Here is a 14,652-nt window from a genome sequence, read left to right as displayed (position 1 = left end):
TCCCACCTAAATACCAGGGTTTCTAAATGCTGAATTACAAGCAAATTGGCACAGGATAAAGCCAACAAAATGATTGAATAAATTCAATCTTACAGGTTCAAATTCCAAAAATGATTCAATGGAAAGATATTAAGCTACTCAAAGAATGATTGTTGGAACAAGAAGCTCAACCTGCTAAGTTTGTTTCTGATGAGTTAAATCTTGACCACATCCAACAATATCTTGATGGAACTGTTAAAATAAGTTTTGATGATAATAAACCTCTTATGATTAAAGAAGGAAGACATTCTTTTGCTGGATCTATTGTTTCTGAAGACATTTCAAAAAGAGATCAAGATCTCAATGAATTTTTACAAAAGAATTTTGAAAAACCTGATTTAAAGCTGAAAGGAGTTGCAAGTGACAACTCCCAAGTAAGCATTGCTTATATTCCATAAAAACAAAGCATCCTTCTAAACATGGCAAGCATGTCATTGAAGAAGAAGAAGAAGAGACTGAATCTGGGTCTCCAACTGCTTCTGATTTTCAAGCTCCTATTGCCCTCGATTTTCAAACCCCTGTTATTCATAGCCAACTAAGAGTTTTAAACAAAGCCTTTATTATTGATATGATAGCATTATTTGAAGAACTTAAATCTGCAAAAAAAAAAAAAAAAAAGAAGAAGGAAATACTTACATGCTACTTTTGATTAGAAAGAAAAAGATCTTGTTAAAAGAAAATGGAAAGAAAAAAAAAGTACCAATTGCAAAAATATATTTTGTTTTTTTATTTCATTGACAACTACTATGTTCCAAAAAAATATTTCAAGAAACAGTTTAAATATGGTAAAAAAATCAAATCTTGTTAAAGAAGAGAAAACTATTGTTTGGTCTAGTCTCCACCCCTTGACACGTTTATTATTAACTGTAAAGGGACTGAGATAAAGGCCTCCCCTTTCAAAATTGCTGAAATAATTGATGGTAACACCCCTATTTCTATTGAAACAAAAAAGATTATTGAACAAAATAATTTTGTTAATAATTCCTTACATATTATTGGCCAACAACTCGACCGTATTGAAGAAAAAAATTTGAAAAACCTACTTCTTTAAAAACTGAAAAACCTTTGATTGACTTACCTAGCCAAAGGTAAAACTTGAGCCTTAAGACCACCTAGACTACAACTATTGAAAAAGTTGAACAAATGTTTCTTGATTTAGAAAAAATAAAAACTGAGTAGAATACTTCTACTAGTACTGCCCGTGCTATTTCAAGAAAAAAAAAAAAAAAAAAAAAGAGATTGTTTTTTCTAAAGATTCAGATTCTAATTCCTCATCCTCTGTTTCTGATAAATTTGTTTTTAAATTACCTGAAATTAAAAGATTTGTTGGAAAACTCAATCCTATGTCTTTTACAAAAAATTGGTATTCAAAACCTACTCCTCCTGATATGTAGTTTGAAGAAATTTTTTTCCAAATCCAGTTTTTTGTTTCTGCTGATAAGCTTTATGAATGGAACATTGATAGCTTACCTGAACAAGAAATTATTAATAAAATGGGTCATATGTCTATGGTTGCTAATGCTTATATTACCAACCATAATCTTGACCATGCTGAAATTATTGTTCTTACTACTGGTTTTTCTGGAACCCTTCGCGGTTGGTGGGAAAAATATCTTACTGAAGAGTCTAGAGAATCCATCAAAAAGGCTATTAAAAAAGATGGTGATGGTTTACCCATTTTTGATGAAAGAATTGGTCAAGGTATTCCTTATGGAGTCAATTCTTTAATTTATACTATTATTAAACATTTTTTTGGAACTCCTTCTAATATTTCTTCCCATATTAGAGACTATCTAAACAATTTACGTTGTCCTACTATGTCTAATTATAGATGGTACCAAGATGTTTTTATTTCTAGAGTAATGCTTCGAAAAGACTATTTGAAACCCTATTGGAAAGAGAAGTTTATTGTTGGCCTACCTCCTCTCTTTGCTCATAAGGATAAAGAAGAATTAACTAATAAAAATGGCACTATTAATTATGATGATTTAACATACGGTGATATTTTTAGCACTATTAAAAAACTTGTATTAACATGTGTAATGACCAAAAAATGCTAAAACAACAGTTAAAAAATAGTAAAAAGGCTAAATATGAAATGGGTAATTTCTGTGAACAATATGGTTTACCCTCCATTGACCATTCCAAGCAAAAAGGGAATAAGAAACGTGATAGGTCCATAAAGATTACAAATATAAAAGATATAAAAGACAGTCTACTAAACCTAATAATTTTTATGATAAGAAGAAAAATGTCTATAAGAAACATGATAAGCAGAAATCTAGTAAAGGAAACTGTTTCAATTGTGAGAAATTTGGTCACTTTAGTAAAGATTGCAAACAAAAACCTGGTAAATTGAAGAATAAGCTTAATATGTTAAATATCAATGACAGTGATAAAGAGGATCTGCTTTGAATCCTTGAATCAAGATCTTCTGCTTCATCTAATTCATCAGAAGATGATTTTCTCTCCTCAACTGATTTTGGCTATCACTCTAGCAATTAAACTTCTGATTCCCCTAATATTAAAATTGTTTATAGAGACTCTTGTTGCAATACTATTAATGTTCTCTCCAAAGGTCGCAAAACAATTAATGTTCTGACCAAAGGAGAAGAACAAGAAAATTTGCTAATAAATTTGATAAGCCAAATTGATAATCCTGTCTTAAAAGAAGAATATCTTAAAAAGCCCAAGAAAACCCTGATTAAGAGTGAAAATGATAAAAAGATGAAATCAAAGATAAGTCTTGATGAAATTTTGGAAAGATTTAATAAAAAGAAGTCCAAAGAGATAACTGTTAATGATTTACAACATGAAACTACTATTATTAAGAAAGAAATCATTGAACTAAAAAATGATTTAAAAATGTTAAAAATGATAACTTTGACTTAAAACAAGAAATGTTACATTTAAAAATTGATAAACAACTTGATAATGAACAATCTGTGTAGACACTCGATTCTGCACCCGTGATTTAATCAAGGAAGATGACTGGAGTGACCATCCATGAACCCAAAAAATCATTCTTGCATTACATGTGATGGGACTGACGCATTCAACTTCCATGAACGATGTCATTATTACCAACGAGGTCATCACCCAGGACGAGCCAATCAGATGTCTGCATCATCGACGAGGGTATCCAAATCATTCAATACATGCAATAATATCTTAGACAGTTACGAAGACAGCTGTGTGGACTGTTGGACGCCCATTGAAGTCCACATTATTGAGCACAAGGCGTTATCAAAAGAGGCATTAAAGCCACAATAGTTGCCACAACGGCTAGGGGCTACAGAAACATATATAAGACCCTCATAAGCACCAGCACAAGGTACAAAAAACACACCCAGAAATACTTATTGTTGCTCTATTATATTGCTTTATCTTTAAGGCTTCCAAATACTAACTTTGGCATCGGAGACGTAGTGGCAGACACCACACCGGTGACCACTCTGAGGGAGCAGCCTTACCATTTTCATAGTCACAGAGACGAGGGTTTGGCTTCATCTGGATGCATTCATTGTGACTGACGAACTTGCACTTCATCAATTTGGCGTCGTCTGTGGGGACGACATTTTCGTAATCAGATTTGAGAACGTAGTTTCTACCAACTTCAATATTCAGATGGAGTCCAACCAGGATTCAACAGCCTTAGCTCAGCAAGTCCAAGCTCTTGCGGCCACCGTTGAAGAGCTCACCAGGCTAAATCAAGAAATGAGGCTATGGCTTCAACAGGAGGAGAATCGGTCCAAAGCCGGCTAGGAGGATGAGGGAGATAGCCATGGAAGAAGTGACCGCTGAAGGCCTACTACTCCAGACGAACAGAACACAGATCTTCTTCGTAAGATGAGGAAGGAGATGGACGAGCTGAGGAATGCCATTAAGGGGAACACGGACCGAAGCCTAGATAGAATGGTCAGGGTAACAGACTCTCCCTTCACTACGACGGTCCTAGAATGCCCAGCGTTGTCGAAATTTCGGTTGCCTCAGCTTAAGCCATTTGACGGACTAAAGGACCCCCAGACCACCTTAACACCTTCAAGACGACACTAGGCCTCCAGCAGCCTCCTAACAAAATACTATGTCGTTCCTTCCCTACCACTCTTAAAGGAGCTGCAAGGGAATGGTTTACTAAGCTACCAACTTCGTCTATTGACAGCTCCGAGCAGTTGAGCAGCGCCTTTTTACGCCACTTCGTCGGAGGACAATGTCCTAAGAAACCGGCGGACCATCTACTCACTATTAGACAAGGGGAGAAAGAAACCATCCGGTTGTACATGAAACCTTTTACTCGAGAAACCCTGAAGGTAGACGACGCTGATGACAAAGTGCAGTTGACGACCTTTAAGGCAGGGCAGAAATCTAGAGAATTTGTGGTTACGCTTGCAAAGAATCCTCCTAAGACCATGGCAGAGATGCTCCTGAAAGCACAAAAGTACATGAATGCTGAAGATGCATTAGCAGCCATAATAGAAGAAAAACCGGGAAAAGAGGGAAGAAAAAAGGACAATCGTAGGGGACAAAAAAGGGAACGTCCAGATCATCGGAACAGTGACGGAGACAAACGGGAGGACGAAAAAACTCCTCGAATGGCAAAATTCACCCCTCTAATTATGCCTATTGACAAAATTTGGACGCAGATTAAGGATGAGCACTACCTCAAGTGGCCAAGACCATTAAATTCATCCCCTAACGTCTGAGACAAGAAGAAGTACTGCCGGTTTCACAAGGACCATGGCCATCACACAGAAGACTACCGAGACCTAAAAGAGCAAATAGAGGAGTTGATACGGAAAGGAAAACTACAAAAGTATGTGAAGAAAGGGGAGTCTAGCGGATTCAGGGACGGTAACAAAAACCAGCGCTAGTCCTCGCCCAAAGACAAAGATAACACGTCCCAACCTCCACAAAATGTGATTGGGGAGATAAAGACGATCGCAGGGGGACCATTCACAGGTGGGTCATTTAGATCCCTTAGGAAAGTATGTCAGAGGCAGGTGAACAGCGTCCACATGATATCCCCATTTAAGCAGAGACGGACGGACCAAGACATGTCTTTCAACGAGGAAGATGTAAGGGGAGTGAAGCAGCCTCATAACGATCCCTTAGTCATAATACTCATGATAGAAGGATTCAATACCAAGAGGATCCTCATGGACAATGGTAGCTCTGTAGACATCATCTACCTTCCCGCTTTTCAGCAGCTGAAGCTAGATCCAAAAAGACTATGTCCATTTGACTCCCCTTTCGTCAGTTTCAGTGGAAACAGAGTATATCCCAAGGGCATAGTAACATTGACAGTAACAGTGGGGACCTACCCGAGGCAGTTGACCCGTCAGTTAGACTTCTTGATGGTAGACTGCTCCTCGTCTTACAATGTGATTATTAGGAGGCCCACGCTTAACCGATGGAAGTCAGCCACGTCCACCTACTGCCTAAAGGTAAAATTCTCAACGGAGAACGGTGTTGGCGAGGTGAAAGGAGATCAAGTCCTGGCCAGAGAGTGCTACCAAGCTGTGTTGGCTGCAAAGGAGAACCATACATGGACGATTGAGGAGAAGGAAGAAGATAAAATAGAAACCCTAGAGATAGTGAAATTGGTCAAAGGAGAGCAACTAAAACGACAAGAATAGGGATGACACTAAGCCCAGAAATAAGAGCAAGGCTCGTCTAGTTCCTTAAAGAAAACCTGGACGTCTTCGCGTGGAGTCACGAGGACATGCCAGGCATATCTCCAAAAGTCATTCAGCATAAGCTGAATGTGGACCCAGAAAGAAAGCCCGTCTAGCAAAAACGACGAGTCTTCACCCCAGAACGAAACAAAGCAATTACAGATGAGGTTAACAAACTGTTGTCGGCAGGCTTTATCCGGGAGGTTTACTATCCTGATTGGCTTGCAAATGTCGTCCTAGTAAAGAAAGCGAATGGGAAGTGGAGAATGTGCGCGGACTTCACGAACCTGAATAAAGCTTGCCTGAAAGATAGTTTCCCTTTACCAAGGATAGACCAGCTAGTGGATTCTACACCCGGGCATAAGTTACTAACGTTCATGGATGCTTTCTCAGGATACAATCAGATAAAAATGGCTGAAGAATACAAGAGAAAACTATTTTCGTCACAAGTTAAGGGCTCTATTGCTATAAGGCCCTTTAGACTGAAGAATGCAGGAGCAACCTACCAGAGGTTAGTGAACAAAATGTTCAGCAAGCAGATTGGCAAGAACATAGAGGTGTACGTGGATGACATGCTCGTCAAAAGTAAAGAAGAACTTGCCCATCTGGACGACCTAAATGAGACGTTTGCCACCCTCAGGCAGTACCAGATGAAGTTGAATCCCAACAAGTGCACCTTTGGTGTAGCCACAGGAAAATTCTTGGGATTCATGGTGTCTCAAAGAGGAATAGAAGCAAACCTGGAGAACGTGCAAGCCATACTCAACATGACATTGCCCAAGATCGTCAAAGAAGTCCAGAAGCTCACAGGAAGGATTGTTGCACTCAATAGGTTCGTCTCTAAAGCGATAGACAAATGCTTGCCCTTTTTTAAGACGTTGAAGCAAGCGTTTGCCTAGACTGAAGAATGTGAGGCAGCATTTTAAGAACTCAAACGTTACCTGAGTAATCCACCCCTCTTGAGTCCATCCAAGGAAGGGGAAAACATATATTTGTATTTGGCAGTATCAACCTCAGCCGTGAACGCAGCCCTGATTCGAGAAAAGGACAAGAAGCAGCTCCCAATTTACTACGTTAGTCAAGTTTTCCAAAGTGCTGAAGCAAAGTAGCCAAGGATTGAAAAAATTGCATTCGCGTTAATAGTAGCCCCGCGTAAACTGCGACCATATTTTCAGGCGAACCCTATCCTCGTGATGATGGATCAACCCATCAAGAAATTCATGAACAAGCCTGAAGCAGCAGGGAGAATGGTCCAGTGGGAAATTTAACTCAGCCAGTTCGACATTGAGTACCATCCCAAGATAGCCATTAAGGCACAAGCCTTGGCAGACTTCATCGCCAAGTTCACCCTCCTAGACGAGAACGGCCTCATCGATGAAATAGAATGGTGGACGATACAGACCAATGGTTCGTCAGCCCAAAGGAAGGGGGGGAGTAGGGGTCGTCATAACCGCTCCTAACGGAGAAATGCTTAGATATGGAGTTCAATTGTAATTCCTGGCCACCAACAATGAGGCCGAGTACGAAGGAATATTGATAAGGCTAAGACTCGGGAAAGCACTGGGAGTGAAAAACTTGCTAATCCAAAGTGATTCTAAGCTAGTAATAGGGCAAATTCAGGGGTAATACGAAGCAAAGGAGGAAAGAATGCAGAAATACCTCTGGCTGACGAAGCGTCTGGCCCAAGAGTTTGATAGAGTAGAATTCACATAGATCCCCAAAAGCCAGAACATGGCAGCAGATGAAGTTACAAAACTAGAATAGTCAGAAGAAGGATCAACCAACCTGGGCTTGGAGATGGAGGTCCAGAAACGCCCCAGCATTGATGAAATCTCCACATTTATGATCCAAAGCACAGGTAGCTGGATGTCACCGATCATATCCTTTCTCCAGGATGGGCACCTCCCTCAAGACATCAAGGAGGCCAGGAAGGTCAAGAAGAGAGCAGCTAGGTTCATGATCTTGAACGACGCACTATACAAGAGAGGCTTTTCCATGCCTTACCTAAAGTGTCTTGACGAAGAAGAAGCAAAATATATGCTAGAGGAGGTCCATGAAGGATTTTACGGAGATCATACAGGCCCCAGATCACTAGTAAGTAAAATTATCAGAACAAGTTATTTCTAGCCTACAATGCAGGTAGATGCAAAGGAGCTCGTCAAAAACGTTAAGAAGTGCAACAAGTGCCAAAGGTTTGGGAATGTCCAACGCCTTCTAGCAGAGAGACTGAAGATGATATCCTCCCCCTAGCCCTTTACACAATGGAGAATCAACATTGTCAGCCCATTGCCTCAAGGTAAAGGATAGGTAAATTTCCTACTAGTCGCCGTTGATTACTTCACGAAGTGGGTTGAAGCAAAGGCACTAGCAACCATCACTGAAGCCAAAATCCAGAACTTCGTATGGAAGAACATAATTTGCAGGTTCGGGATTCCACGGACAATCATATCAAATAATGGGCGGAAATTCAACAACCAAAACTTTAGAGACTTTTGTTCAGGCCTAGGAATCAAGAACCAGTTCTCATCCCCAGGACATCCACAGGCAAACGGACAGACAGATGTGACGAATCGGACACTACTCAAGATTATCAAGGCCAAATTAGACGATGCAGAGGGCACTTGGCCGTAAGAATTGCCCAACGTCTTGTGGGGTTACAGAACCACGGCAAGAACCCCAACAAGAGAAACCCCCTTCAGACTCACCTATGGCACCGAGGTAGTAATCCCAGTCGAAGTGGGAATAACTAGCATAAGGCAAGAGATGTTCCACGAGGAGAGTAATGACGGCCAGCTACGAGTCAACCTGGATTGTCTAGACGAAGTGAGAGAAAAAGCCTCCGACAAGATGACGAAGTACCAGTAGAAGATGGCCGAGTACTACAACAAGAGAGTAAAGCTCAGAAGACTTGACATAGGAGACCCCGTCCTGCGCAAGGTTACCCCAGCAACTAGAGATTCTGCCCAAGGAAAGCTCGGCCCCACATGGGAAGGACCCTACTGGGTCGTCCATTACTCTAGACAAGGCAACTATCACCCAGAGACTCCTACGACCATGGAACATTGAGCACTTGAAGAAATACCACAAATAGATGTAACGGACGATTGTATCCAGTCCTAAAAGCAATAAAAACTATTCAGCCAATGTTTTAATGAGTGCAGATTTTGTAATGTGACAGTTACCCAAAAATGGCTAAGTAACAAGATTCCGCCTAGACGGATGCAAGTTACTCACGAAGCTAAAAAGATTGACAAGATCCCTAAAAGGGTGTAAGTCACAACAAAACCCAAAAATGGCTAAGTAATAAGATTCCGCCTAGGCGGATGTAAGTTACTCACGAAGCCAAAAGATTGACAAGATCCCTAAAAGGGTGTAAGTCACAGCAAAACTCAAAAATGGCTAAGTAACAAGATTCCGCCTAGGCGGATGTAAGTTACTCACGAAGCCAAAAGATTGATAAGATCCCTAAAAGGGTGTAAGTCACAACAAAACCCAAGAATGGCTAAGTAACAAGATTCCGCCTAGACGGATGTAAGTTACTCACGAAGCCAAAAGATTGACAAGGTCCTAAAAGGGTGTAAGTCACAACATAAAAAGGCTAAGATCCCGTCTAGACTGATGTAAGTTACTAACAAGGCCAATATAAGACAAAGAGGGGGGTGAGCCGCAGGAAATTAACTAAGTGGTAGGATCCGCCTAGTCAAAACATAAAGTACTGACGCAGGAAAAGAAAGAAGAAAAGGGCACAACGAGAAAACTTGGCAAAGTACAAAAGCGATCATGAACAGGAATACGTGCAAGTAAGTATGAAATCATGAACAAAATTAAAAGCCCAAAAACAAAGGGCAATTACAATTGTTTTAACATTAAAATTAAAAGCCCATAAACACTGGGCTAAAAGATTGTTTTTAGACTAGAAATATTGTTCTGAAAATATAACTAAAAGCCCAAAATACACCGGGCAGCAAAAAACATAAAGAAAACAACAATTAAAGATAAAGCAGGGTCAAACGTTAGCAGCAGCACCTTCACCATCTAGAGGAGGCATGGGAATGTCTCTGGGAGCATCCTAAGGAGCAGTAGATTGAGTAGCCTCGTCTGCCACCATCTCTTGGTCGACCAGTTCCATATCAAGATTCTCAAGGTCTACTCCAGTAGGATATTTGATCATATACCGACGGAGAAGCTCGAAGCCCTTGAAGTACCAACTAAAGAGCACGAAATTGTACTCCTTAGTCTGTTGGAAGCCCTCGACAGCCTTGGTAGTAATGACTTTCAGCTTCTCCCGAGCAGCTAAAAGTTGTTCATTCATCCTTCTCCAACGTGAGCTGCTTCTCCGCCTTGAGGTCATCTCCTAGAGACTTAACCTTTTCCTTGACGGAGTTGGCCTCGTCCATAGAAGTGATCAAATCTTTCTTCAACTTAGAATTCTCCACCTCTAGAGCCTCCAGCCTAGACATTGACGAAGTAATTTTTGCACCCTGCGTGAGGTACTTAGAAGTAATGTGAAGACTCTCCCCAAGCACCTGAAAATTGAAGCCTATGTCAAGAGACGACGCAAAAGGATGAAAAAAGGTAAAACCACATAAGTACAATACCTGTACAAGCTTGTGGAGATGATGACCCACAACCTCGTTAGCCGACACTCCCGAAAACACCTTTATATCATCAGTAGTAAAAATGTCTTGCACCCGAGCCTAAGCCACCCGGCATCATCCCAAACGCTAGAAGACCGAAAGTCAACTTTCTCCTTCTGCTTATCCCCGATCCTCTGCCTATTACTCTGTTGAGAAGGAATCTCCTCAACTGAAACATCCGAGGAAACGGTCCTCACCGATTCGACACTGGAGTAGACGGCGTAGCTGTAATGACGGGAGTCCCCTTTTCCATCACCCGCACGCCCTTGGTCCCAAGCTTGGACAGTGGCTCATTTTTCTTAGCCCTCATCTGAGCATACATTCCCTGGTTAAATTTAGTAGTCACTCCTGCAAAAGGAAAACACTTAAAAAAAAAAAAAAAAAAAGGGAAGAAAAAGAGAGCAACAAGATCGACATGGACGAGCCTAATACTTACTCTTTTTTTCTTCAATTTCCAAGTGTTGCAGGACATAAGCAGATGGCTCAGGGCCGAGGCAATAAAAGGCAAGAGTCTACCGATCCACCAAATCGTCAAAATCCTCGATCGTCTTTGCGTACTCAATCACCTTCTCAACCCGATCTTTGTACCTGCTTTTGAGCTTGGTTCGTCTCTTAACTGCACAAAACAACAGGCAAAAGACTTAATTGACGACAAGTAAACAGAAAGTTAAAAGGTTGGGAAGAATAATGACACACCTAAATTCAGGGTACTCCACCGACGGAGCAACCTTGGGAGATCACCCTAAACTTCATTAGAGGAAGTCTCCCAATCGTCCCCGAACACAAAAAAGAACCGGGACTTCCAATATCTGAATGACGAGGGTAAATTCCGGATGATCCTAGTCCTTCTCTCCCATGGCACCAGCTCATAATACCCATGTTCCTTAGACGCTTTCAAACGATATAGGTAGACGAGCTCGTCCACCCTGATCATGTCTCCATCTATAGCAACCAACCATATCCCTATACAGTTGACCATTATCCTCCACGAATTGGGCATAAGTTGCTCGGGAGAAATACCAAAATGGCCCAAAAATTCCATAATAAAGGGATGGACGGGGAACCTAAGCTCACAAAGAAAGGTAGCCTCATAAAAGCATACCTCCCCAGGGAAGAAGTGGCAAGCCCGATCCTTCTCACAAGGCAGACGGACCCTAACCCTAGCTGGGAATTGAAATCTGTCCTTAAACCTATAGAGTGAATCGCCATCTAAACTACACACACCCTCAAGAGCATGGAAAGCCCTAATCTCCCGAGGGACAGAGACGACAATGTCCCCCTTCACGAGTCTATCACTAGATGATAACCCAGTCTCTAATTCGCTTGACCTCACCTCTGACATCACTCCCGCTCCCGCTCCCTTACCAAACCCTCAAACCAGTCGATTGATTGATGAACGGTAGCAAATCACCCAATGCTATACTTAAGCCACTACCCTCTAGTACAAACTTCTCAAGATGAGGGAAAGCTCATAAAGACCCCCCTAAGCGGGCGAAAAGGAAAGAGACAGAGGGACAAAGGGCCCTAACCTCAGAGCTACTAAGCATAGGACTCAAGAAAAGAAATAAGGAAGAAATCCTAGAAAGACCAAAAGCCACAATAAAGCCAAAGAAAAATCAGAAATTGCTACAAAATTATCTACTTAAAGAAAGGAAAATAGCAAGAGGAAAGAGGCCATACCACAAAAAGCGAAAAAAGGGAGAAAGCAAAACGTAGAAGGTTCACGGCAACAATGGTAGCACAAAATTAGTGGTGGCAACTCAGAAGTCACAGAGCAAAAAAGAAAGTGAAAAGTAAGGAAGAAAGAGAAAGAAGGAAGTTTAAAAAGCTAGGCTCAAAAACTGAAAATCAGTGGGAAAACCAAGGGTCACAATGGGAGCATTAATTGCTCCGTTCGAAACATGCCACGTGGCCACAACACGTGGAATGCCGCCACTACGCCTTAAATGCGGAACGAAACCCCAAAAGCCACAGAAAACTTTTAGACTTCCGATGGTCATCCTGATGTGCCACGACGACCACGGAACTCGAGGGGGCAACTAATGGGACTGACACATTCCACTTCCATGAACGATGTCATTATTACTAACGAGGTCATTGCCTAGGACGAGCCAATCAGATGTCCACATCATCGACGAGGGTATCCAAATCATTCAATACAGGCAATAATATCTCGAACAGTTACGAAGACAGCTGTGTGGATCGTTAGACGCCCATTGAAGTCCACATTATTGAGCACAAGGTGTTATCAAAAGAGGCATTAAAGCCACAATAGCTGCCACAACGGCTGAGGGCTACAGAAACATATATAAGACCCTTACAAGCACCAGCACAAGGTACAAAATACACACCCAGAAATACCTATTGTTGCTCTATTATATTGCTTTATCTTTAAGGCTTCCAAATACTGACTTTGGCATCGAAGATGTGGTGGCAGGCACCACACCGGTGACCACTCTGAGGGAGCAGCCTTACCATTTCCATAGTCATAGAGACGAGGGTTTGGCTTCATCTGGACGCATTCATTGTGACTGGCGAACTTGCACTTCATTAACATGCATCAATTTGTTCTTGCATCGCATGCATCAATTTGTTCTAGCATTACATACATCAATCTATTCATTGCATATCATAAAAATGATCTTGAGATTCTAACGGTCGTAATGGTGTGTTCGGTTTCTCAATCAAACCATCGGATCAAAATATATCGCATGATCAAGTTTGCACGGTCCATATGCATTGTGTCTAGGAAGAGTCAACCATACATGATTAATTTAAATTAATTCTGATTGGTCAAACAATTAATAAATTAAATAATTTTGTGATTGGTTGGTTATTAGTGTTTAAAGTAGGGTTGCATGCATAGGAATAAAAGGGATGATTGGATAATAATAAAATTGTGGATAATCTGAACTTTATCAAGATTTATTTTAGGATATTTATCTACAAAATAATTGTTCTTAAAAAGCTTGAATTATCTAGAAAATAGATAATAAAAAAATCATAGACGGAGGATGAAAACACATCTAGATGCAAGGACCGGTCAAAAAAACCTAGAAGAAGAGTCCAAATGGCACCTGAACACAAAAGTGCGTTCGGTGTCCAAGAGCCAATTTGACACTTTTTGAGTGCCAAACGACACTTTAAAAGTGCCAAATTCCCATCTTTTGGGCTTTGGCCCAATGGCCTTTGGGTGATGATAAGGCACATCATTTTCGACCTTTTCGCAGACGAGTGCGTCCCGATTCGCATTTTAAGAGTCATTGCTTATTTTTTAAGCACTCCAGTCTCTATAAATAGAGGCTGGGTATCATAATTCAGCACATTTTTTTTTTACGCTCTGTGAGACATGTTTTGAGACTCTCAAATTGCTGATATTTGCAGATCCTCTGTGAGATTTGCTACAAGAATTATGGTTTTTAGGTTTCAAAGATAACTGAATAAGTTTCTTTGAACCCTAAAACATCCTCTCAAGTAGAAGAGTGCTCATGCAAGAGGTTGTTTTCTAACCCTTTTGTTTTTATGTTTTTCTTATCATGATGATGCGTGTCTTATTGTTTCAAATATTCATATTCTGAATTGTTAATCTAGATCATGAAAATATGCTCTTGATTCTTTTATTATTACTATAATCTGTTTCTTAGTTTTAAAGATCTGCATGTACTTAACTCTTTTTTTTCAAAATAAAACGGATCTACATCTTCCTTAGATGTAGATTTGAATTTTTCTTAAAACAAAAACGGATTTTGTATCTTCTTTAGATACAGATCTGATTTTTTTAATGAATGCAAATTTTTTAAATAAAGAAAGAGATCATGTATTGTTGTTTTTGTTGTTTGTTTTGTTTGGTCCATGTAGCATGAAATTATTTTATGAATGAGATCCTCTCCATGAAAACTCTTTTTCAAATGGAAAACAGATCTGATTTTTCTGTTATAAGAAAAAAAAAACCATTTTTATCATCATAAAACAGCTCTGATCTTTTACAAAATTCAAAACCATTTTTTTATCTCTTAAAAAACATATCTAAATTTTTTAACAAACCAAAAGACTTTGTTTTATTTTATAAAAAAAAAACAGATCTGAATTTTCTCTTCAAAAATCTTTTTTTTTTTTTTTTACATAAACAAAAACATATCTGATTTTTTAAGTCAAAATCAATTTTTTCTAATCATAAAAACATATCTGAATTTTAAACAAAAAATAGGATACATTCATAAATGAATTTGTGCAGTTTAGTTTATTTTACTTATGCAACATATCATTCATAACATGCATAAAAATGGTACATTGGTCACAAC

At 40.0% G+C, this 14,652-nt stretch overlaps 3 protein-coding genes across 3 annotated transcripts; all 3 read left to right on the top strand.

Moving 5' to 3' along the window:
- The first annotated feature begins 1,532 nt into the window (after nucleotides 1-1,532).
- On the top strand, nucleotides 1,533-4,742 carry LOC142623195 (uncharacterized). Its single transcript, XM_075796592.1, has 2 exons — nucleotides 1,533-1,740; nucleotides 4,057-4,742. The coding sequence occupies exons 1-2, from the start codon at nucleotides 1,533-1,535 to the stop codon at nucleotides 4,740-4,742; spliced, it is 894 nt and encodes a 297-aa protein (XP_075652707.1).
- A 351-nt stretch (nucleotides 4,743-5,093) lies between these two features.
- LOC142623182 (uncharacterized) lies at nucleotides 5,094-5,675 on the top strand. Its single transcript, XM_075796583.1, has one exon. It carries the CDS (start codon nucleotides 5,094-5,096, stop codon nucleotides 5,673-5,675), a length of 582 nt encoding a protein of 193 aa, XP_075652698.1.
- A 1,836-nt stretch (nucleotides 5,676-7,511) lies between these two features.
- LOC142623162 (uncharacterized) lies at nucleotides 7,512-8,345 on the top strand. The gene is made up of 3 exons (XM_075796566.1): nucleotides 7,512-7,808; nucleotides 7,854-7,906; nucleotides 8,138-8,345. Exons 1-3 carry the CDS (start codon nucleotides 7,512-7,514, stop codon nucleotides 8,343-8,345), a joined length of 558 nt encoding a protein of 185 aa, XP_075652681.1.
- The last annotated feature ends 6,307 nt before the right edge of the window (nucleotides 8,346-14,652 follow it).

This window comes from Castanea sativa, chromosome 1 (genome assembly GCF_040712315.1).
Source record: "Castanea sativa cultivar Marrone di Chiusa Pesio chromosome 1, ASM4071231v1".
NCBI classification, from domain to species: domain Eukaryota; kingdom Viridiplantae; phylum Streptophyta; class Magnoliopsida; order Fagales; family Fagaceae; genus Castanea; species Castanea sativa.
The sequence above is the reverse complement of the archived record's forward strand: the minus strand, read 5'-3'. Positions and strand labels throughout refer to the sequence as shown.